Consider the following 22985-nt stretch of genomic DNA (forward strand, 5'->3'; position numbering starts at 1 on the left):
ACGAATACAGGAATACTTTTTTTTTTTTTTAATTTCTTAATAAGGTACATGTTCAAAATACAGAAATAGATCAAGAAAAAAGTAAAAGATATACATGTTCCCCAGGGTGCCACCCGCCCCAGAGGAGACCTCTGCCAGCAGTGGGGCCCCCTCCCCCCACCCCTGGGTCGGTCGGTCTGTCTGTCTGCCGGCCTGCCTGTCAACGTGCTTTCTTTTCTTTTTCCATCACTGAGACCCAGCGGTATGGGACCTTTCGGGTTTTCGTTTTCCAGCTCAGATCTTGGAGCTGTTCTTCGATCCCGCAGAGGATTAGCGGAACAGTAACCACCGCTAGCGCTGATGCAGCTCGGAGTCCGGGCCAGGCCCCGCCGCGAACGCGTTAGCTGTGTTAAGGCGAGAGGTGTTCTCAAGGGCATGAGGGCCCATGGGTTCCAACCCAAGCTTCATCGTTGCTTAGCTGTGAGATCACAGGCAAGTTACTTCACCTCTCTGTGCCTCAGGGTCTCCCCGCAAAGGATGGGTCTGACAATGTGACCTTCCCCACAGGGACATCCAGAGGGAACATTCTTACCTAAAAGGCACCTCGAAGAGTGTCTAGCGCCTAGTAAGTGCTGTTTTAATTCCTTCTCCTCCTCAGACACGTGGGCTGGAGGAGGACCCCGGAGCACAGAGAGGTCAGGTAACTGGTCCGCGGTGCAGCCCCACACTCGTGGCCTCTCCCACGTCCCTGCGGCCCAGCATTCCTGAGGAGGCTGTTCCATTGACCGGGCGCCGTCGATGGGCAGCTGGCTGGGTTGCTTCCAGTTGTCACAGTTGCAAATAAGGTTGCCCGGAGAGCCTCCTGCACACGCCTGGGCACGTGTGCATCTGGGGGACAGGCTCCTGGGATGGAACTGCCGACTCAAATGGGGACCCGCTGCGGGAGCCTTACGTACGCCCATGTCCTGCAGGTCCATGAGCATCCTCCCATGGCTGCCTCCCATTCTCTTCTCTGGATGGGCCCTGTCCACGTCCCCGTCTCCACGGAGGAATCGGGTTGTTCCCTTTTAAGATGAGCTCACTTAAAACGTTGCTTCCGGCTGCCCTTTCTCCACGGCAACCTCCGTCCTAGAATTCTCCTCAGGGAAATTCCTGCGTGGCTGTAGTTTATGGGGACCCCCCCCCCCAACCTTGCCACTTGGACCCTCTCAGGACAAGCAGTTGGCGTGCGCCTGCCCATTTTCCAGGCTGGGAAGCTGAGTCACAGAGGTGGTGGAGTCACTGGAGTGGAGGACTAGGATCCCCAGGTTTCCCATCTAGCGAACTGAGCAACCCCAGAAAGTGCCTGAGCTCCTGCAGAGGGGCCTGGAGGAACAGGCAGGGGGTAAAGGAAGGTGTGAATGGGTGAATGAATGAGGGATGAATGAATGAATGAGCCGGTTTAACCAGGGGCCCAGAGACTGACTGAGGTCCATGAAGTGCTGAAGTTCATTAAGCCCTTGCCACTCCTGACAATGTGACCTTCCCCACAGGGATGTCCAGGAAAATGCTGTTCTAAGCGTTTTCTATCCATTTGAACTGTTTGAGCCTCGTGACTCCCCAAGGAAGGCTTAATTGTTATCACCCCATTTCCCAAGAAAGAAACAGAGGCTGAGAGTGATGAAGAGCCTCTGCCGGGGTTGGTAAAGGCTGGCAGGGTCAGGCCTCAGACCTCTTCCTAACCCCGACCCTCTGCTGCCTGCCCGCAGCCTCCACCTAGCAGAGTGTTACCCCTGCACCCCACAGTCCTCCATCACTAGCCCCATGAGCTGCTGCCCCCCTGTACCCCACAGTCCTCCATCACTAGCCCCATTAGCTGCTGCCCCCCTGCACCCCACAGTCCTCCATCACTAGCCCCATTAGCTGCTGCCCCCCTGCACCCCACAGTCCTCCATCACTAGCCCCATGAGCTGCTGCCTCCCTATTTATTCCCCTCATCCTTTCCAGCCACAGACAGGGCAGGGGGCGGGGGGGAGTAGTGGGAGGCGGTTGGCTCCCTCTTAGTCCAGGGTCACTTTCTCCTCTTCCGATGGCTGACACCCCTCTGTGACTCTGGGCCCCAGACCTTGAGCCCAGCCGCGCCTGTCCACGGGGTGGATGGAAGAGGGAGCTGGTCCTTCCCCCGTTTCTCTGACTGACTGTGACTCTCCCTCCTCGGCTCTCGCAGTGGTCGGGCTGGACATCCAGGATGAGATGGGCAGGCACGAAGTGGGGCACATCGACAACTCCATGAAGATCCCGCTGAACAACGGGGCGGGCTGCCGCTTCGAGGGCCAGTTCAGCATCAACAAGGTACAGAGACCCAGGGCCCACCCCCGGTCCTCTGCCTCCCTAGAACCCGATGGCAGAGCTGTGCACCAGGCATTCCCAGTGAGTGGGGTCAACACCCAGGTCTGGCAGTGCCTGCTGAGGGTCTGCGTGGGGATCCAGGCTCCCTGGGGTTCGGAGCCCCTGCTGGCTGGAGCAGGTGGCGGGGGCGGGGGGGAGCAGTAAAGGTGAGAAGACGGCGGCATTGGCAGCCCTGAGCCCTGCATTTGCATCCCAGCTCCATCCCCTCTTGGCCAAGCAACGCCCTCCAAGTCACTCAACCCATCTTAGCTCCGTTGTTTTTATTGTTTTTTTTCCCCCAAAAAATTTATTTTTATTGATTTCAAAGAGGAAGGGAGAGAGAGAGAGAAACATCAATGATGAGAGAGAATCACTGATCAGCTGCCTCTTCCACGCCCCACACCGAGGGTCAAGCCTGCAACCCGGGCACGTGCCGTGACCGAGAATCGAACTGTGACCTCCTGGTTCATAGGTTGACACTCAGCCCTTGAGCCATCCCAGCCGGGCTTAGCCTTGGTTTTCATATCTTTAGGTTGAGGGTGGGGTGGTGATAATCGTCTAATGATACCCCTCCCTTCACAATGTGTGTGTGAGGAATAAGTGAGCTATTACATATTCATTCCAAAAACTTTTATCAAGCGCCTTCCCAGTCCCAGGGCAGGTGATCAGCTCAGGGGCAAAGCGTGGAATGGGTGGGCGGAGTCCCAGTGCTGGTGACCTTCGGCTCTGGTGGAGGGAGCCGACATAGACAAGCTGAAAAGCGCGTGCGGACCCCGGCATCCCGGCCCCCGGCTCCCGCTCCTCCCCCGGGCCCCCCCCCCCCCCCCCGCTTCCTCTTGCCGACACCTCGGCCACAGGTGACGTGACCAGCGTGTCCATTCACTGCAGAGCACGGCTCGGGCCAGTCTCTGCCCCCACCCTTGACAGGTGAATGGTTCGTGCCTTTGAGGGGCTCACCGCCGAGGGGTGCTGGGATAAGAAAGCCCGCCGTGGTGACGGGCGGCTGAGGTTCACAGCCGGCCCCACCCTGTATCTCGAGGCGTCAGGCTTACGCTTGCCGCGTGGCCTCCTTATCTCCCCATCGGGAAGCTGGCCAGCAGCCAGATGTCAGAGGTCACATGTTCCCAGCTGCACCGGCAGCCCGGACTCCCCGCTTACTCACCCGGCGCCCCAGGGGGCTGGCAGGATCGGCGGGGGGGTTGGGGCCTGGCCTCTTCTCTGTATTTTTAAAATCCATCAGAGGCTCTGACGCAGGCTCCTAAGTCACGGGCTCTGGAAGCGTCGACCTTCCTTTCTCCGGCCCAGTGTGTGCTGGCATGAGTCAGCCACCTGTGATGGGTTCTGTGCGGAGGGGGTGCGGGTCACTGAGTCACAGCCCGAGGGGTGGCAGCGGGCGGCAGATGCGCAGGGGCTGGCCTCCTTGACTCACGTAGCTCTGGGACGGGAGGCCCCGGCCCCCAACACGGTTCTGAACTCGGCCCACGTCCACGGGGCCCACGTCCCCGTGTGGGGGAGCCCCAAAGGACGCGCCAGACGCCACGGGGTCTTATTTCCGGGGGTGGACGGTGACGGGGACTGTAGTCCTGACTACATCATGTGGGTTTTTATAATGCGGGTGTATCCAGGCATTATTTACAGGAGTAGAAGTGATGTTTAAAATAGGTTTTTAATATATATACCGTATTTTTTTTATTGATTTCAGAAAGAGGAATGGAGAGGGAGAGTTAGAAACATCAATGATGAGAGAGAATCATTCACCGTCTGCCTCCTGCACACCTCCCCTCCCCGCCACCGGGCATGTGCCCTGACCGGGAATTGAACCCTGACCTCCTGGTTCATAGGTCAACGCTCAACCACTGAGCCACGCCAGCCGGGCACGTTTAAAATACGTCTAAACGCAGTGGCCCTTGCCCAGGCCCTGGCTGTGTGCATGCTGGGCCCTCTTCAGGAGGGTCCCCTCTCGGCTCTGACGACAAACACGTCCATCCTGCAAACCCAAACCAGTGACAATGCCATCGTCTTGCACTCGTCACCTCATTGACTCCTCCCAGGAACCCTCGTGGTTATCATCCCCATTTTGCTGATGGGGAAACTGAGACCCAGAGCAGCTACTGACCGTGCCCAAGGCCCCCAGCTAGGAAGTGGGCCAGCCTGGCCCGCGTAGAGCTCAGCTGCCCCTCTGTCACGGTCCTCGGGCCCCCGGAGCGGGCGATGTGTCCCTCCCGGGAGATCTGACCGAGCTGTCGTTCTCCTCACCCCGGGACCCCTGGCTGCCTCCACCTCCTCCTCCCGGCGCCCCGGGCCCAGGGCCCAGGCTCCATGCTAGCGACTCCACTGTGAGCTCGCCGAGGCCAGGCCGCGTCCTGTTGGCCGGGTTCCTCCCGTGTCAGCCCACAGCGCAGGCCCCAGCGAAGACGGGGCTGTTCCTGAGAGAGAGCCACCGTGTTTGAAACGGGCGTGATTGCTAAAGAAGCGACACTTCCTCCTCTAAGGGAGTTTGAGGAAGCCCCTTGGGCTGTAAGCCGAAGGTCGTCCCCTGTGGAGCCCACAGCCAGGGAGGTGGTGGTGATTGGAGCCGCGGCCTTGTGCCAGGTGCCCAGCGGGCATGCGCTCCCCCCAGCCCCCAGCAGCCCCTCGGGTAGCTCTGTCACTGCCGCCGTCTGCAGACGAGGAACCTGGGGCTCAGATGGGGGCTGTGGCTCCTCAGAGTCTCGTGGCCTGACCGACCTGGGTCCAAATCCAAACGTGTCCAACTCTAGGGGGAGGCAGCCCACCGACCTCCTGGCCCTCGCCTCTCTCCCCAGGTCCCCGGCAACTTCCACGTGTCCACACACAGTGCCTCGGCCCAGCCCCAGAACCCGGACATGACCCATGTCATCCACAAGCTCTCCTTCGGGGACACGCTACAGGTGAGCAACCCCGCCACAGGGCGTGGCCCGGGATGGGCACAGGGGCTGTGTCCCGGAGCCGTCTGTCCTTCCTGGGCACAGAGCGATGCCCTCCAGAGGGATCGCCCCCTTTGATCCTCGGCTCCATCCACAGCCTGTCCGGTGCATTTCTCCTGAGCACGCGGCTGCCACAGCGCGCTGGCCTCTGCCCGCGCAGCCTTAGGAGGTGGGAGGGGGGCCCACATTTTACAGACATGGCGCTGGGGCCAGAGAAGCCACTTGTCCAGGGTCTCCCAGCAGATCTGTCCGGCTCCACAGACCAGCCCGCCCCCGCTCCATGGCCCCCTCGGCCTGCCTGCTCAGGCCCACGCTGTCGGATAGGGTGAGCGTGGTGAATGAAGTGTCCAGAGTCCTGGCTGCTGATCCAGGGGCCCCTCCAGCAGGCCCGGCCCCGCCCCGCCAGCAGCTCCTTACTCCTGGCAGCAAACACAGACCACGAGGGCCCTGCACCCGGTGGCCCGTGGCCGACCCTCACAGCCAGGGCCCGGCCCGGAGCCGCGGCGGCCCCTGAGGCCTCCTCGCTGTGCTTCTCCGCAGGTGCAGAATGTCCACGGAGCCTTCAATGCGCTGGGGGGCGCGGACAGACTCACCTCCAACCGTACGTATCCGCCTGGAGCGCCTCCAGCCCGGGACCCCGAGCAGCCGGGAGGGAGGGGGAGGGTGGCGCCGTTCTCGGCCACACGGGGAGCCAGGCTGCTCGGCTTCTCCCCACGGCTGCCTGGGGGAGGTGGCATGACCCATCCCACAGGGCAGGGGAGAGTGGCCTGTTCTGGGAAAGTGTGGCAGCCCCAGGCGCACCGGGAGTGTCCGTGAACACCAGCCGCTGTGTCGTCACTGCCGTCCTGACAGCCGTGTAATTAATTGTCCTTCGTTGAGCTAATCACCCGAGTCCCACAGGGAGTGACGGCAGAGCCAGAATCATCCCAGGCCACGTGGCACCGTGGGAACAGGTCTGTGGGCAGCTCAGTCAGGTCTGGCCACCCGGGCCGCCTCCCCCACCCCCTCTTCCTGCTTGAACCCCTCCCACCCACAGATGCCCCCACCCCGAGCCCTCTCCCGCCTCGGCGCCCCGGCCCTTCGGCCCTGATTGAAGAGCGTACCGCGTCCTCACACGCCGGCCCAAAGCACGCCACCTACCCGCAGGGGTGCGCCCCCGCTCGGGGCCTCGGACACGTGCACGGCACCGGCCCGGGAGGCCTGTCCCCCGCTGGGTCCCGCAGGACACGTTACCTGGCCTTTTCTAATGGCCTCACCTGAGCTCACCTTTTTTCACCCACAAGGCTTTTCTGCTTGTTTCTTTTTCTTTTTCAACTGATTTCAGAGAGGAAGGGAGAGGGAGAGAGAGATAGGAACATCAATGATGAGAGCAAATCAGTGATGGGCTGCCTCCTGCATGCCCCCCACTGGGGATCACCCCCGCAACCCGGCCATGTGCCTTGACCAGGAATCGAACCGTGACCTCCTGGTTCATAGGTCATCGCTCAACCACTGAGCCATACCGGCCGGGCTTCTTACTGTTTCTTAAAATGCATTCTGCTCTCTAATCGTCAGAAATCTAAGCAAGAGAAGCCACCCCCCCCCCCTCCGGCCGTGCGCTGCCCCCCAGGAACTGCCCTGTGCGTTCTCTGCCCCTGTGAGTTCTTGTCCAGCCACACACACAAGCCGTTTCTTCAGAGCGCATGTGCTCCGCCTTGCATCCCTGCCTGTGGTACAGTGTTCCCGCCGTGACGGAGGCCCGGTTGCCGCCGGCCAGCTCGGCCAGGCTGAATTCAGGCGTTGTCTTCTCTTGGGAAGCGTCTGCCTCTCGTCTTTCACCCTGACCTGACGGCAATGCCGCTGGTGTTGGTGGCATGTGCTCTCCGTCCCCCAGCGGCTTCCCAGCGCTCCGTGCCCGTGGGTGCTGCCTCCAGCGGCGTCCAAGCAGACACTTGCCCCCTTGTGTTCATGCGAGTGTCACGAAGGGTGGGGAGTCGTCATGGGTCTGTGTAAGGGCAGCGTGTTTGTCTCAAGGTGGCCCCAGGGGCGCAAGCCAATAGAGGGTGTGGGCAGAAAACCTTGCAGCTTAACGAGAAAGCTACACTCATGGCAAGAAAAATGCCTTAGGTCGGGCAGCAGACGCTGGATTTTATCTCCTCAAACTGGGTCCCCCTGCTGGGCCTTTGCCTTTGAGGGTCCCTGTGCCCTCGGGTCTTCCCACTGGGGCTGCTTGTTGTCACTCAGGTTCAGCGCAAATGCCGCCACCTCAGAGAGGCCCTCCCTGATTACCTCATCTACAGTAAACCCCACTCCTAAGGAGCAAACCTGTTTTTCTTCTCAGCTCAGCCCGCTCTCTTTGAAGACACCGGTTGTTGATATTTGAGCTGTCATGGTGGCATTGTGGTGGTGGTGGCGGCGGCTGTTTGTTTTTTCCAAGGAGTTCTCATTTGTGGATGACTTGATGTGATGTCTGGGGTGAACTTCAACAGAGAACGGGGGCGGCAGAGCGGTGGGGAAGAGATGAAGCGAAACTGGCCGCTGTGCATCGCCGACTCTGGGGAATGAGCGCGCGTGGGAGTTGGTTATACGGTCCCCGGCTTTCTATGTGTTGGCGCTTTCCCATGATAAGGTGTGCGAAGGGCAGGAGGGTGTGTGGGCCTTCGCCAGCCCCTAGGAGGGGCCCGCCGAGAGGGAATCGGTGTGGGAGTGGGAGGTGCTGTAGTGGACACGGGGCAACTTGTGTCCAAGGCCTTCGGAAACGGGCATTGCGTCTGCACCGTCGATTGTACACACGGAGAGTGAGCGGGGCAAACGAGAAGCCCAGGGGATAAGTCAGAGTGTCCGAGGACCGCGGAAGACGGTGTTCATTAGGTCATTGTTTACCGGAGGGAGGAGGAGGAGCAGCGGCTGTGTCTAGCCGGGGGCGTGGCTGAGAACGTTGTACGGGGCCTCGCCGCGGGGTGCGGGCCCCCACGGACGCTGACCGCGGTGTGTCCGAGCCTTGCTGGCATCCAGGCAGCGACATTCACTGAGCACCTACTCTGTGCCGGGCCCTGTGCCCGGGGGTACGACAGGGCATACGTCCTACGCTCTGGTGTCGTGGCGTCCAGTTCTTAGACAAAGGCACAGCACGATCCTGTTTCAGGAAAACACAAACAAACTACGTGTCAATCCTGGTTTCTACACCGGAACGCGAACCCACGGTTTCCTGTGCCTGGTGGCTTTGTGAGTGGCTTTTGTGTCTTTTCTGTATGACCCTCTGGTGGTTTTTTTTGTTTTTTTTAAAAATATATTTTATTGATTTTCCACAGAGAGGAAGGGAGAGGGATAGAGAGCTAGAAACATCGATGAGAGAGAAACATCGACCAGCTGCCTCCTGCACGCCCCCTACTGGGGATGTGCCCGCAACCAATGTACATGCCCTCGACCGGAATCGAACCTGGGACCTTCCAGTCCGCAGACCGACGCTCTATCCACTGAGCCAAACCGGTTTCGGCCTGACCCTCTGTTTTAACGGAACCACTTTCAACGTATTTGTGCCTTGTTTGTGAACATGGGTTCCTGGCATTATAGGAGATGTCAGGTCTGCGGCTTTGTAGGCCAACATCTGTGGACTCCATGGACGGCTCACCCCCCAGAGTCCAGTCTCCTTCCATCACCTTATATCCAGCCCCTTCGCCCTCTTCCTCCTCCCACCACCCCCCCCCCCTTTCCCGGTGACCTCCCCCGTCTCACGGCACCATGGCAGGGGCGATTTCCAGGCCTTCGGGGTTTTAACCCGGGCGGTGGGCATCGGAGCCCTGTATTTCACGTGGGCTCCTGGTTTAAATTGCAGACAGGTCTGAGCCCCACCCCCGGCCCACTGAGCAGGAATCTTCGATGGGGGGCTGGGGGGGACGAGCCGGGTGTCTGCCTTTGCTGGGTGACTCCAGTGCTTTGCTGCCTGAGGCCCACTCGGTTCAGCCGAGGACTATTGGGGTCGCCGTGCGCTTAGCCCTGAGGTGCAGAGCTCTTCCCAGGTTTGCAGAGGCGACAGGTCTGAAGACAGTCCAGGCAGCGCTGTCCCTCCCTCCCTTCCTTCCTTCCTTCCTTCCTTCCTTCCTTCCTTCCTTCCTGAGACTTGGCGTTAGCAGGAAGAGGCCGTGCACAGCATCTGCACCCCCGCCCCCCGCCCCCGCCTCTTACAGAAGATGAGTGCAAGGCTCAGGGCTGACTCAGCCAGGAGACCGGGGCTGGACCCCGCGGGTCTGCACTTCTGTGTTGTTCCAGCTCCGGGGGCCCTGGCTGGAGGTTCCAGAAGGCAGGAATGGACGGGCCCTTGGGCTGCTTCCCTCAGCATCCCAGAAGGCCCAGGGGGGGTCCTGCCTTTCCCGGGTGCAACTGGGCCGCTTCGGGCCCGGGCTCTGTGAGGCTCCTGTTGGATTCCGGTGACCTCATGCTTATCAGAAGCTGATTCATCTGCTCTCTCCCATTCATGCCTCTGACCAGTCATCCCTCCATCCGTTCATTCATTCAATAAGCATCTGCCGCTGTCCGCTCCGTACCAGGCCCTGCGCCGGGTTCTGGGGACGCGGAGATGAGTCAAGCTGGACTCTGCCCCCCGCGGCCTCCCCATCCAGCGGGTGGAGGTGACCGTTCCCGTGAAATCTATGACAGGGCCTGGTGGAGGGAGCCTGGGTCTCCCATTCACTGAGAATGGGGAAAGAAACGAATTCTTCATAGATGACGTTTTTCCAGTTTGTGGGCTCTTTCTTTTTAAAACCTCAACCCGGTTTGTTTCAAAAGTAACAATATTCAAACAGGCCCAGAGGGTGCAGCAGGGAAATGTGATCTTTATCACATCCTGCCTCCTTCCCCAGAGGCTAAGGCTGCTAATCGGTCTTCGGGTATCTTTCCAGAAAACGCTTCTATGTATTTTTGCATGTGGAGAGCATGAGCCTTCCCTGCCCCCCATGCACGGAAACACGTTGTTCACCCGGTTACGTAACGTGGTCCTTTTTACGTAACAGTTCCTCTTGGCAAATGGCCTGGCCCAGCACCCACCCTATAGGCCGCCCTGTGAATGGGCATTGCGTTGTTCCCTGGATTTTAGTATTAAATACAGGAGTAACCATCCTGACAGGTGGAGTCTTCCAATTCCTGGTGTCAAAGGGAGAAGATGGAGTGGGGTCACCCGTTCGGGGATGAAAATGTGGAGGCTGAGCCCCGACCCGACCCCCCCAATCACCAGCAATGCCAGCCACGCTGGTTGAAGGTTGAAATGACCTAGAGCTGCCACCGGGCAGTGCCTGTCCCCCTGCTTCATTCATTCTGCTGTGTCCTTCCCGCAGCCCTCGCCTCCCACGACTACATCTTGAAGATCGTGCCCACAGTTTACGAAGACAAGAGCGGCAAGCAGCGGTACTCTTACCAGTACACAGTGGCCAACAAGGTACGGGCGGCGGCGGGGCCCGGCGGCGTGCAACAGCGCCCTCTGCTGGCCGAGAGCGGAGGCTACACGTGTCGGGGCACAATTTGAGAAAGAGCAGGCAGGTGGCCTCCCACCAAGGTCCAGGGGTTACAGCCGGCTCCACAGCCCTGCACCTGGCCCCGGATTGGTCAGCACATGCCAGACGCTTTGGCTCTTGAATCACCCCGGTGGCCATGGGTTAACGGGAGTGTCCCAGGACCCCAACACTCAAAGTCACGGAGAAGCAGGCAGGCCTCGGGGAGGCAGGGCATGGTCAGAGCCAGCGGGATGGGGTGACCAACAGTGGTTTCCAGCCGAGGGCCTCAGGCTGCCCGGGAGAGGACCCTGCCTGCCAGTGGGACATGAATGCCTGAAGCTCGTTGGCTGAGGTCCCCCCCCCCCCCGCCACGAGACTCCCCTTTACTACCAGGACTCTCCTTTGTCATCTGGTCCAGGGCTGCCCAAACCCCTTGTGAGTGATAAGTGTTTCGCTCAATTAGTAATAATAATAGAGTAGTCGCTCTCATTTATTGAGCACCTGTAATGGGTTGGACACGATGCTAGGCTCTCTACCTCCACCATCGTTTTCAGTCATCATGACAGCTCTGACATCGGGATGGTTATTGTCCCCATTTCACAGATTTGGCCACTGAGACACAGAAAGGTAGTCCAGCTACAAAGTAGACAGGTGGGGTTTAGAATCGGCTTCTCCTCGGGCTCCAGAGCCTGGCCTCCTGGCCCCATCGCTGTTCCTTCTGAACAAGGGGCAAGAGTCAGCCTGGCCGGGCGTTTCTCCCTCTGTGGGTGCCCTGGGGTCCCCCTGCTCTGACCCGCCCGTGCTGATGTTTCTTCTGTTCTCTGCTTCTTGGAGGGCGTGCCATTGTCACCCTCAGGGGCTGACAGCATCTGACAACTGAGAGAACGTGGGGGCAGTCTGAGCAGACGTCATGAGCCGGTGGAGACAGCCGGTCCTGACCTGGCTCGGTCCCTAAGTCACATAACCACCTGGTGCCTCAGTTTATTCGTTTGTGAAATGATGCCCACCTCAACTGACCACTGTCACATGAGGCGATGCCTTTAAAGCCAGGCATTGGATAAGGCTTTGGGTACATGCGGCTGTTTTTTCATTATTTCTCTCTGACCCTCAGCCCCAGGCCATGACCCAGACAGCCACCCTGCCCGTCCGCTCCCCTGGAGAAGGCTGATCTTGTTTTGCCCAAGGCTCCTTCCCCTGAGGCGTTGGCCGGGGCCCAGCGCCCGGAACAGCTTGCTCAGCTCCCTTGTGGCCTTGGCCCCAGCTTGCCCCAGAGCGAGTGGGGCTGTGCCCGTCGGGGACGGGGAACAGAGAGGCAGGGCTCCGGCTCATCCCCAGGAGAAGCCTCGGATCTGGCCCAGCGTTTGGGGTTAGGGGTGCCCTGGGGGTTCAGCTTGGTCTCCAGATGTTGGAGAGGAATGAGGGGAGCCCAGAGGTTTTCGGCATCCCAAGGCACCCAGACCAGAGAGGGCCCACGGCCCACTCGGCCCTTCGCATCCTTTCGGCCCCAGCGGTGCCTTCCTGGGAGGCAGGTTGTGGGCTGAGCCCTCTGGCTTTCCAGTTCCGTGTGTTCCTTCGTCCCACGGTCTCTGTGTCACACGCACACACTCCTCGGGGTGTCATGTGTGACATAGAATGTCCCCTCCTCACTGAGCCTTCCAGACGCCCTGGGGAGACTTGGTCACTTGTCCCGTGGCCCCTGCAGGACTCCGTGTCCCTCGGTCACAGCGTGCGTGGTGTCGCAGTATTGCACATATTATTTTTATATATTTCTTTATTGATTTCAGAGAGGAAGGAAGAGGCAGAGAGAGAGAGAGAGAAACATCAGTGATGAGAGAGAATCATTGATCGGCTGCCTCCTGCACGCTCCCCACCGGGGATGGAGCCCGCAACCCAGGCATGTTGCCCTTGGCCGGAATCGAACCTGGGACCCTTCAGTCCGCAGGCCGACACTCTCTCCACTGAGCCACACCGGCCAGGGCGGCACATATTGTTACATCTGCCTTCCCCAGACGGTGACGCCCCTGGGGATGGGGCAGGGCTCGCTTCCTTGGGGTCCCCAGCCGCCAGCATGGCGCCAGCAAACAGGAGAGGCGCGCAGGAACTTGCTGAATGAAGGAGTGGATTTTGCGTGGCCCCGGAAGCGGGAGAGAGGCCTTTATTCAGAATGAGCCCAAACCACACTTGTCCTTCTCCCTTTCTGCTCTCAGATCCTTATTTTTATTCTGGCGCTGCTCCTGGGATCAAAATATGGACAGTTTCCAGGCAGCCAAGGTCAAAATGCCCCCGGCAACGATGCCCGTCCGGACCAACGCTGACAGCAAGGGCTCTGGGGCGGGGGTGCGAGAGGAGGGGCCGGTGCGCCTGGCTCCCTGGAGAGAGGGAGGAACGCCCATTCTCGTGGGTGGCAGGGGCAACCCCTGTAACCCACCCCCACCCACCGTGAATGCGGTTTGTGTGCCTGAGTCTCATGCCCTCCGCGCCTCCCCCGCTCACCCCGTCTCTTCTCCCACCCCAGGAGTACGTCGCCTACAGCCACACGGGCCGCATCATCCCTGCCATCTGGTTCCGCTACGACCTCAGCCCCATCACGGTCAAGTACACCGAGAGACGGCAGCCCCTGTACAGGTTCATCACCACGGTGAGTGGGCAGGTGGGTGAGTGGGCGGGGCGCCTGCCGTGGGGTCCTCCTCCTGGTGCCTCCACTGGTTCTTAAAGAAACAGGGCACAGCCCTCCGGACCGGGGGCGCGGGCTGTACAACCGGAGGCTTTGATCCCCCACCATGTTCAGAACTGTCGTCAGGATCACATCAGTGTGGTTCGTGGTTCATCAGGAGAATGTTCTCCGGCGGGGAACGCTCATTTCTGAAGCAGCTCTGTGTGTGGCTCCATTGGATGTTCCTGGTTTCCTCCGGTTTTTTTTTATTTTTCGTTTTTATGGGTATCAGTGCTAGCAGGTTTCTCCTTTGCTGTGTGAATTTTGCAGCGAAGACTTAGGTAACTCGTTTTCTTCCCTGTGTCTGTTTTCCATCCAGAGCTGCTGATATCATAGGGTTTTTCTTTCTTTCCTTCCTGCCTGTCCCTTTTTTTTTTTCCTTCTTTGCCATTGTCTCTGCCAATGGAGACAGCTTCGAGCTGATGTCATTCTTCTTTGAGCCTCATTACCGCGTGTCCGGTTTCCTGGGCTCTCATTCCCCATGTCCTTGGGGGAAGGCAGCAGGGTCACGGTGCCCTGCTTCAGCCAAGAGGCCTGGAGGTGTCTGGTGTCAGCCAGAGTCGGCTGAAGTGAACAGAGGGGTGGTGGCCCCCACCTCACAGATTGGGAAACTGAGGCCTGAAGGCCCTTACGCTGCTTCTGGCCCTCTTCACGCTTTGAATAAAGAGTCGGGGTCAGGGGTCCAGTCCTGGCACTTGCATTTCTGACGCTGACTCGGCTACAGAAGAGACAGGACCCCACATGGAGCTGGGTGGAGGGGGTCGGTAGGCCTCAGGCGTTGCTGGATCCAGGCATAAACATGGTCTGCACTAGGCCTTCCTTCAACCCCTGTTCCTCTGCACCGGCTTCGTTTTCAAACAGAATTTACCAGCAGGAAGTGCCTCTTTCTCAGTAACTCCACCCCGAGTCCTGGGTAGGATCGTGCTGTCCTTGGCCTGGCTCAGGCCCATGCCATCCTTGTGGCCTGGACAATGAGTGGAGTCTCCAGCTGGCCAGCCCCACTCAGACCCCAGGGACAAAGACTGCAAGGGGAGGATCTGGGGCCAGTCCCGGGAGGGAGGAGGGGGTGCCAGGAGGCAAAAAGGCCCTCATCTCCTAACCTACAACATAGGAATAACAGCCCCACCTCCCCAGGGCCGCGTGGGACTCAAGCTCTTCGCAGGTCTAGAAAGCCACGTGGATGCGAGGTGTCAGACGTCTGGGTTTCTGTGAGCCTCCGAACAGCCCTTCCTGTTCCCTGACTCCATAGAAAACTTGAACTTCTAGTCAACACAGGGCACCTGCCATCCTTAAGACACCAGACCCGGACAGGGAAAAGGTGTTTGCCGCACCTCCGAGGAAGGAATGTGCTGAAGAATTTACACATAAAGAACCCCTACAAAGCACTCAGAAAAATTAAATGATCAGAAGGAAAATGGGCGAGGACGGCGTTCACAGAAGAGACCACACTGGCCGTGGGGAGAGGCCCAAGTTCACTGCAAATGGGAGGACAGATTCGAAGCAGCAAGTCCGGTTGGTCCTGTCAGACTGGCAGATGGGAAAGACGGGCCGCCATGGAGATGGGGAGGCTGTGCGGTGAGGGGGGCGGGGGGAGACCTGCGCGCTCTACCCGGTGCACGGGCCACAGGCCAGCCACTCGGGAGGGAGACGCGCAAACCCTTTGACCCGAAAGTCGGGATGTGTGAACAAGTGAGTTTACCCGAGGCCTCACGGAGCGGCCCCTCCGGGGGGTCTCGGCTCTGACTCCGAATAAGATATGACCGAGGGTTCCAGGAGGTGCCTCTGCAGGTGTGGCCTGCGGCCCTGACAGTGGCAGGGAAACCCCGTGCCCACAGCTGGCTGCAGGGCCGAGAAGGATCTTCATCCCCCTTCCTGTTTGCGCCTGTGATGCCAGACCGCTGAGGCTCTGCGGGCTGCAGCCCTCGGCGAGTGACTGAGCAATGAAGCCACTGCATTTATTCGCTGAACATTTGCTAGAATTTTCCACATGCCAGGCAGCCAGATAGATGAGTGAGACATCACCTCGGCCCTCGGGCTGCTCCCCGGCTGGTGGGCACCAGGCGCGGTGGGGACAGAGGTGGGCCAGGCCCCTGGTTGGGAAGGTGCTGAGAAGGAAAGCCGGGGAAGGGTCTGGAAGGGTGAGGAGGTGCGTTCTAGGCGGAGGGAAGGAGGGGGGCTTTCAGCAGAGAACGTGCACAGGTGCCCCCACAGCACGTCCTGCGGAGGCCAGGTGGCCGCCTTCCATGGGGCGGGGGGTCCCAAGAGGGTGCAGGGGAGGAGCCTGTCCTGCATTACCCAGAGGCCCCCCGCCTCCAGGACTCCGGCCACCAGCCCCTCCTCCACCCCCGCGTGAGCCGTGCTGCAGGGAACCTCCTGACATCATTAGGCTGGTCGTTTTTTTTGCTGAAGGCCCCATGACACCATCTCGGTTGCCATGGCAACCAGGGTCAGTCTTGAGCCAGCTGGCTGTCCCTGGCAGATGGCGTCATTGTGCAGCTTCGGTCGCTCTTGTCACGGGACGGGGACAGCAGATGTGGGGGTGACGTTCCCTGGCAGACACACAGCACAAAGACCCCGGCAGCCCGCGCGGGCAGGGCGGGGCGGGCACCTGCTGTGACTTCTCTTTCTCTCTTTTTAAAAACCAAACACTTGTGTGCAAAGCCCCGGACTCCAAGTGGGGGCCTCCGCAAATAGCTCCTCCGAGAGGCTGCTGAAGAGGGGCGTGGGCCAGCATGTCGTCATGTGGCGGCTGCAGAGGCAGCTGTGGGTGGGCTGGAATGAGGGGTGGGTCCAGCCGGTGGGGGGTTGGGGGGAGCTGAGGGTGTGGAGGGGAGGGGCGAGGGGGCCTCCCCAGTGCAATTCTAAGTATGGAGTACCTGGCTTATTCGGAGTTGCCCCTCCAGGGTCTCGTGGTCAGGAAAGGACCCGCTGTTCCTGAGCCTGGACCCGAAGAGGGTTCCTCCTCCTGGGTGTCCCCCGGGCTGCCCCGCGCTCCCCTCTCCGGCCACCCAGGCCACCTTGCTCAGATTTCTGCTTTGTGCTATTCCAGAAAATTCCACTCAGGGAGTAAGCAGATGGTGTTCAACAGCGTGCAAGTGTGAAGTGGCCCCGCCCCCCCACCCACGCACACTTGTCCCCCGCCACTTGCCGACGCCCCTTTCCGAGACGGCCTTCAAGTGGGTGGTGGTGACAGATTGGATGGCTTCAGGGGTCGCGTTGCTTTCCTTGTGTGTCTTATTCTATTTGGGGGCCACAGCCAGAGCCACAAAGTACCGGACCGGGCCAGTATGGCCGTGAGTGTGTGCCCACCGGGAAGTCCGGCTGGTCCTGCCAGGCTCCCGATGGGCGGCAGGCGCGGCGGAATTAGACAGGATCCCTGCCCGCCATCCCGCACAGGGCCTGGCTGGCACAGAGGAGCGCCGATACAACGGGACAGCCGCTTGAAGAAGTGATCACACAGCTACGCTTATTATAATGGGTGTGTGCCGGGTAATGTTATGGTTACCTCCTTTAACCCTCCCAGGGGCCCTCCGAGGTAGATGATGTCATTCCTATTTTATAGATGAGGCCCAGAGAGGTACCGAAGCCTGTCCGAGGTCACACAGCCAGGAAATGACAAGGCTGGAACTTGACCCCAAAGCCCACCTCCCTCTTTTAAAACAACGGCTCTCAAGGATGTTCCAGCAACAGAGACCCATGAGGCCACGGAGCCCTGGGGAGGACGCCAGGACCCCATGATACAGTGACTTCTGTCCTGGGAAACCAGGGGAAAATACAGCAGGAAGCACGTCTGATAAAAATCACAGCCACCTGCATGCAAACCATAAAAAACGCTAACTCCCCAGACGTGTGGTTTGCACGTTTTCTTGTCCTTATCTGATTACCTTTCGCTCATCGGTGTGGGCACCGGAAGGAATCTGCCATAGACCTAAGGCGTCAGGTGCCGGGGTGCGGGGAGGTGGGAGAAAGGACTGCGAGGAGACAAGCCTGGGGTGGTGTTACCCGCTGAGATGGTGAGCCGGGGGTGGGGTGGGGGGGAGACCGGCTTTGTGGCCGGACTGGCACAGCAGCCTTTTCAGAGCCTCGATTCTCTCCTTCTCCCACGTCCCTCCGTGTGCCTCCCTTCCCGGGACCGTGCGCTCCGGGACAGGCCTGCATCTCGGCACCTCTGGTCCCCAGGTCTTCCACGGCGCAGGCGGGTGATGAACAGGTGTCAGACGGAGGGAGGGGTGTCTACCTTGGTCCACCCCCAAGGCAGTTTCTAAGGAACAGAACAAACCCAAAGTAGCAGCTCAGCTACTCAGTTGGCCTGGAAATGTGCAAACAGCTTCGGTCCAGATCCTTCCGGACGGCTGAGCGGAGCTAGGCCTCCAGAAGGCCGCGTGCCGGGGGCAGGTGGCTCCAGCCGGCCTGCACGGATGTCTCGGGTGGGACGGGAGCTTTTCTCAGGCAGCTTCTGAGGCGGAAGGAACGTTAGAATGGGGTGGGCTCACTGCGCTCATTTCCACAGCCTCACAGCTTCTTGCTTCATAAACGTGGCTGCGGGGGGCCCCTTCCTTCAGGACATTTGATGACAGAATTGAGAAAACAGAAGATAAAGAAGCCACCTGAGTGTGAAGACGGGGACCGAGGGGAGCTGCAGGGTGGGGTGAAGCGGGGGGGGGGGGGGGGGGGTGGAGGGGGAGGGGAGGGTCTCACTGGAAAAAGCGGGCCCTTTGCAGCCAGCCCCCCAGACCCAGCTTCGTGTCGCCCACCGTGGCGGCTGTGTGACCTTGGATAAGTCCGTCCCTCTCTGCGCCTCTGCTTCCCCATCCGTGGAATGGGCGTCACCCATTTCCCCAGCCCTTGCGACGACTGAATGAGAAGGCCGAAGAAAGTGCCACCTCAGACCTGGCACAGAGTAGGTGCTCAACCACGGCGGCTTTTTCCTGAGGGGGAGGGAGGCCGGCATTTTGCAGCTGCAGCCATTGTAAAAATGGCCAGGACAGGATTCCTGTCCCCCGGGCTCCTGCACTAGAGGGTGGGCATGGGCCCTCTGACACCCCTGGGTGGGGGCACCACCCCCACTCCTCCTCCGCCCCCGGCTCCTTCCCAGGGCCCAGTCATCGGCTTCCCTTGAGACACCCCCCACCTCCGCCTCGCCCGGCTCCGGCTCCGTGTTCTCATCCTCGGCTCCAGCCTGTCTGCCGCCGCCCGCTCTGATGGCACCGGATTCATTATTTATTTCCTCCTCCTGTGCTTTTCCACAAGCGTCTCGCGCCGTGCTGACCGGGCCGGGGAAGGGAGTGGATGGCTCCCGGCACTTAGTGCAGCGGGCAGCTAGAAGGGGGGGGTCGACTCAGTCCTCACGGTGGGCCCCATTTTACAGATGAGAGAAACTGAGGCTCAGAGAGGCCAACTGGTTTCCCCGGCCAGAGCCACAGAGCTGGGACCCGACCCTAGGAATGTGTCCTCCGGAGCCCACCATCTCCCCCACCCCGGGCGGCGTGTCTGGCATACTGGTTCGTGGCACGCTACAGAGAAGTAAATGGGGGGAGGGGGGTGCTGGTGGGACAACGGAGGGATTCAGCCCCAGCCAGTGCAGTTGGAACATGCCCTTTCCATAGTGTAAGGAATTAAGAGCCGTAATTAAAACGAAAGGGAAACACACACACGCGCGCTCGCACACACACACACCCCTTCTTTTCAAGGTAGACAGGCTGACTTCATTCTGGCCGGAGTGGCCGGGAAGCTGGCAGGCCGCAGGGAGGAGGCCCCTGCGGGAATAAGGGGTGTTATTGAGGACTTCTGCCAGAAGCTGAGCGAAGCGCTTGCCTCAGACTCTCTGGGGCCTGGCGATCGAAGGGTCCTTGTCTTTGGGTCTGGAGCTGGGGCTGCTGACCAAGGAGTTGGCAGGTGCTGGCCGTGGCGGCCCTCCCTGACTCAGTGGCCCTGCTTTTCACCCCCGTCCCCCGCGCCACCCCCCTCCCCCCCCCCCCACACACACACAGAGGTTGTCCCACTGTCCTTGGCCTGGTCGGAAGGTACAAAGCCTGGCAATGAGGGACCAAGGGAACAGGCATTCAAGGCTGGCACGGACACTCACTCCCACAGCAGCCCTGACAGTGAGGATTAGCCTCCTCGTTTGTAAAAGCAGGGAAACTGAGGCACGGGGAACTTGGGTGATGCAAGAGCATGCAGTGGGAGGGGACCCGACCATCCGGCATCGCCTCCACCCTGTGAGAGAGTCGCCTTTGCCCCCTGGGAATCCTGTTCCATTTCTGAGCAAGTCATTCATTCGTTTGTTCATTCGTCCATTTACTCTCCTGCTCGATCACTGCTTGGCCTACTCAGTAAACGTGTACTGAGAACCTACTGCGCGTCAGGTACTTGTGCCGTCTTCCGTCCCTCGGGCTTTTGGGAAATGAGAGTTGAAGCCGTAGGGTTGAGGTGGGCCAAAGAATGGAAGCTCCCTGCGGCCTCGGTGCTTTGCCCCTACCCAACGCTCTTAGCACAAACGCTTTTTGGCGCTTCCCTGAGGAAACACCATGTCCCCGCCTCAGCTCCCCCATCTGGAGAAGGGGTCCTCGGAGTGCGTGGGGCCCAGGCAGCTGCAGAGATTCTGCCTGTCTGCCTGTGCTGGCCTCGCTTTCCCTGAGTCGACATGCTCCTTTAAAGAGCCAGGTAGGAAACGGAAGTGGAGACCCCGAGGCCTGATCTGGGGGATAAGCCATGTTTGATCCATTGTTCTTCTTAGGGAGGTTTGGAAAATCTCAGGTCTAGCGACAAGGTTGGAGCCTTTCGGTCAACCAAAAGGGGATCTTTTACTGAGCACCTACTAAGTGCTAGGAGCTCCAGAGGCATTTCCTGTGGTGCAACAGTCGGCAAGGTAGGGATGGTCTTCCCATTTCGTAGATGAGAAGACTGAGGCCCAGAAAGGCTCTCCCAGGGCCAGAGTAAGTGATAGCCAGCCCTCTGCTTCCCGAAGCCACCCGCTCTTTCTGCTGTCACCGTGGGGACGGCCCCCGGGGACGTCCCAGTCCTCACCTCACCCCCACTCTGCCCGGTCCACCTTCACCACGTCCAGCGAGGAGGGTCCCGCCTCCGAGCCTCTGCGCCCACGGCAGCCCGGTTCTCCTCGCTCTTCCGCGTGCAGAGCCACGGGCTGTGGGAACTGAGTGTGCGACTGTGATTCGCTGTGTTTTCCCTTGTGTTCACCCAGGGCCTGTCCCCACCGGTCAGGGAGATGCCGTGTCCCCCGCCCCCTGTCACCTGCCCTTTCTTCTTTCTTTCTTTCTTTTTTAAATATATTTTATTTATTTTATTTTTAAAAAAATATATTTTATTGATTTTTTTACAGAGAGGAAGGGAGAGGGATAGAGAGTTAGAAACATCGATGAGAGAGAAACATCGATCAGCTGCCTCCTGCACACCCCCTACTGGGGATGTGCCCGCAACTAAGGTACATGCCCTTGACTGGAATCAAACCTGGGACCATTCAGTCCACAGGCCGACGCTCTATCCACTGAGCCAAACCGGTTAAGGCAGGAAAATTATTTATTTTTATTTTTTTAAATGTATTTTATTGATTTTTTTTTTTACAGAGAGGAAGGGAGAGGGATAGAGAGCTAGAAACATCGATGAGAGAAACATCGATCAGCTGCCTCCTACACATCCCCTACTGGGATGTGCCCGCAACCAAGGTACATACCCTTGACTGGAATCGAACCTGGGACCCTTCAGTCCGCAGGCCGACGCTCTATCCACTGAGCCAAACCGGTCAGGGCACCTGCCCCTTCTTCAGTGTCTTCTTGAGATCCACGTCGGCCTCCTCACGTCTGCGGCTGGTCACCCCCCATCAGCCACGGAATCACAAAGGAAGCCTGTCATCTTGCCAACACCCGTGTAGGGCCTGAGTCCAAGGACAGGCACACCCTCCGTGCACCCTCGTGGCTCCGTTTATTTCCCCGTGACCTTCTCAGGACGAGGGCTGGCATGGCTGACCGCCTCCCTGGGCGAGTCCAGATGTGCTAACCTGGAGCTGGGGGTTCTGGGACCATACAGATGGCAGCATCCCGGGCCACCATGGCCTGAGAGCCCCCGTTCCCCTCCAGCCCCTCACACCAGTCATCACCTCTGGGTGAGCTAGTCGGGGGCTGTGGCAGCATGGGGGGGGGGCGCTGTGAGATTTCTTTCAGCTTTTGAGCCCCCCCCCACCCCGCCCCGCAAAAAAAAAAGTGTCCAGATTTCCCCTCCTCAGTTGCCCAGTGACCGGCACCTTTGGCAGATGTAGGGTCGCGGGGACAGGTCCCGGCGCCAGGGCCTCAGTTTCCCCACAGCCGTGTGTTTCCTCGTGCACCTCAATGCGTGCGTTGTCTGCGGCTCCGGGCCGCCCAGTGAAAGGAGCTCAGCCTGGGCGCCCGGTGTCTGTGAATCACGGACGCGCTTGGGGTCCGGAGTGTGTCGATGAATATAGATGTGTGTGTGTATGTGGTTATTTTCATTTTTTCATTATTTGCTCCATGGCACTTAAGTCACATTTTCCTATCCTCCGATCCAAGCTCTAAAAGCACTTTGTGGTATAAAATCTCGCATCATCTGACCCACTCTACCGAAATAAGCCAGCTCCCTGCCGTCATCTCCCTCGGAAAGTGCCCTCCGTCATGCTCCGGGGCTGGCGGGGAGGGGCCGTGCCCGCTGACCCGCTCCACGATAATCCCCCAGCGCCCCCGGCCTCCGCGCCCCCTGGGGCTGCTCCGGTTTCTGGGCTGTTATTACTGGAATGCCAGCTGCCCCACTCCCAGCCCATCCCACAGACCCGCTCTGTCTGCCCGGGGCCTCGGGCCTCCGCTGAGCTCATCGCGTAGAAATATCGTTTTAAAAATAAATGCTGGTTCCATCCGCACTTCCCTCCCGCCTCCGCCGTGTCTCCGAGCCGCCTCCACTTGGCACCAGAGGGTCCGCTAAGGCTGCCCTCTCCCAGAGTCCCCCAGTGGCCGAGTGTCATGCTGGCCGGCCACCCAGGGGTGCCTCCCAGGCAGGCTCAGGGGCCCTCTGGGGCTGCCCAGCATGTGGGGGCGCGTGAGCGCTCTGGGGGCAGGCGGACGCGGCCCTGCCACACACTTGCTGTGTGGCCTCGGACAAGTTATCGCCCTCTCTGGGCCACATGGGCACAGGAGTGAAGAGGTGCCCCCCCCCCCCCCGGGGATACGGGGCGGAGGGTGGTATTGGTTCTTATGGACAGCATAAGGTTTGTTTCCAAGAGGGAAATACATTTAAAGTTCTCTTGCAAACCTGCCGTGTACTGCTCTTTCTCATCGTGCATACTCCGATTCTCTTTTGGCACCAGAAGGCGACTCACAGGTAGGTCAGAAAATGCTGAGTCGCACCGTTCCCACAGCCTCACAGCCAAGTGAGGAATTCAGTTCATGCCTGAGAGGCACCGTGTGGGCTTCAGAGACAGACTCCCCAGAGTTTTATGTCCCCGTGCGGCCACGAATCACTGTGGCTTTAGACAAGGAATTTGGTGTCTCTGTG

The 22985-nt window shown here is 59.6% G+C and overlaps 1 protein-coding gene across 2 annotated transcripts in view; it reads left to right on the forward strand.

Annotated features, from left to right (window-relative positions):
* Window positions 1–22985, forward strand: part of ERGIC1 (endoplasmic reticulum-golgi intermediate compartment 1) — an 82799-nt gene that overhangs the window by 56918 nt on the left and 2896 nt on the right. The window contains exons 2-8 of one of the 2 annotated variants that reach the window (XM_079771018.1): window positions 273–471; window positions 547–679; window positions 2186–2310; window positions 5151–5255; window positions 5832–5892; window positions 10601–10701; window positions 13272–13394. In XM_079771018.1, the coding sequence (XP_079627144.1) occupies window positions 340–471; window positions 547–679; window positions 2186–2310; window positions 5151–5255; window positions 5832–5892; window positions 10601–10701; window positions 13272–13394 (780 nt within the window). In that variant the 5' untranslated portion in view covers window positions 273–339. The remainder of the gene's footprint in view (window positions 1–272; window positions 472–546; window positions 680–2185; window positions 2311–5150; window positions 5256–5831; window positions 5893–10600; window positions 10702–13271; window positions 13395–22985) is intronic. The other variant, XM_079771017.1, reaches the window with a different exon arrangement.

The sequence above is a fragment of the Cnephaeus nilssonii genome, assembly GCF_951640355.1.
Source record: "Cnephaeus nilssonii genome assembly, chromosome: 5".
NCBI classification, from domain to species: Eukaryota; Metazoa; Chordata; class Mammalia; order Chiroptera; family Vespertilionidae; genus Cnephaeus; species Cnephaeus nilssonii.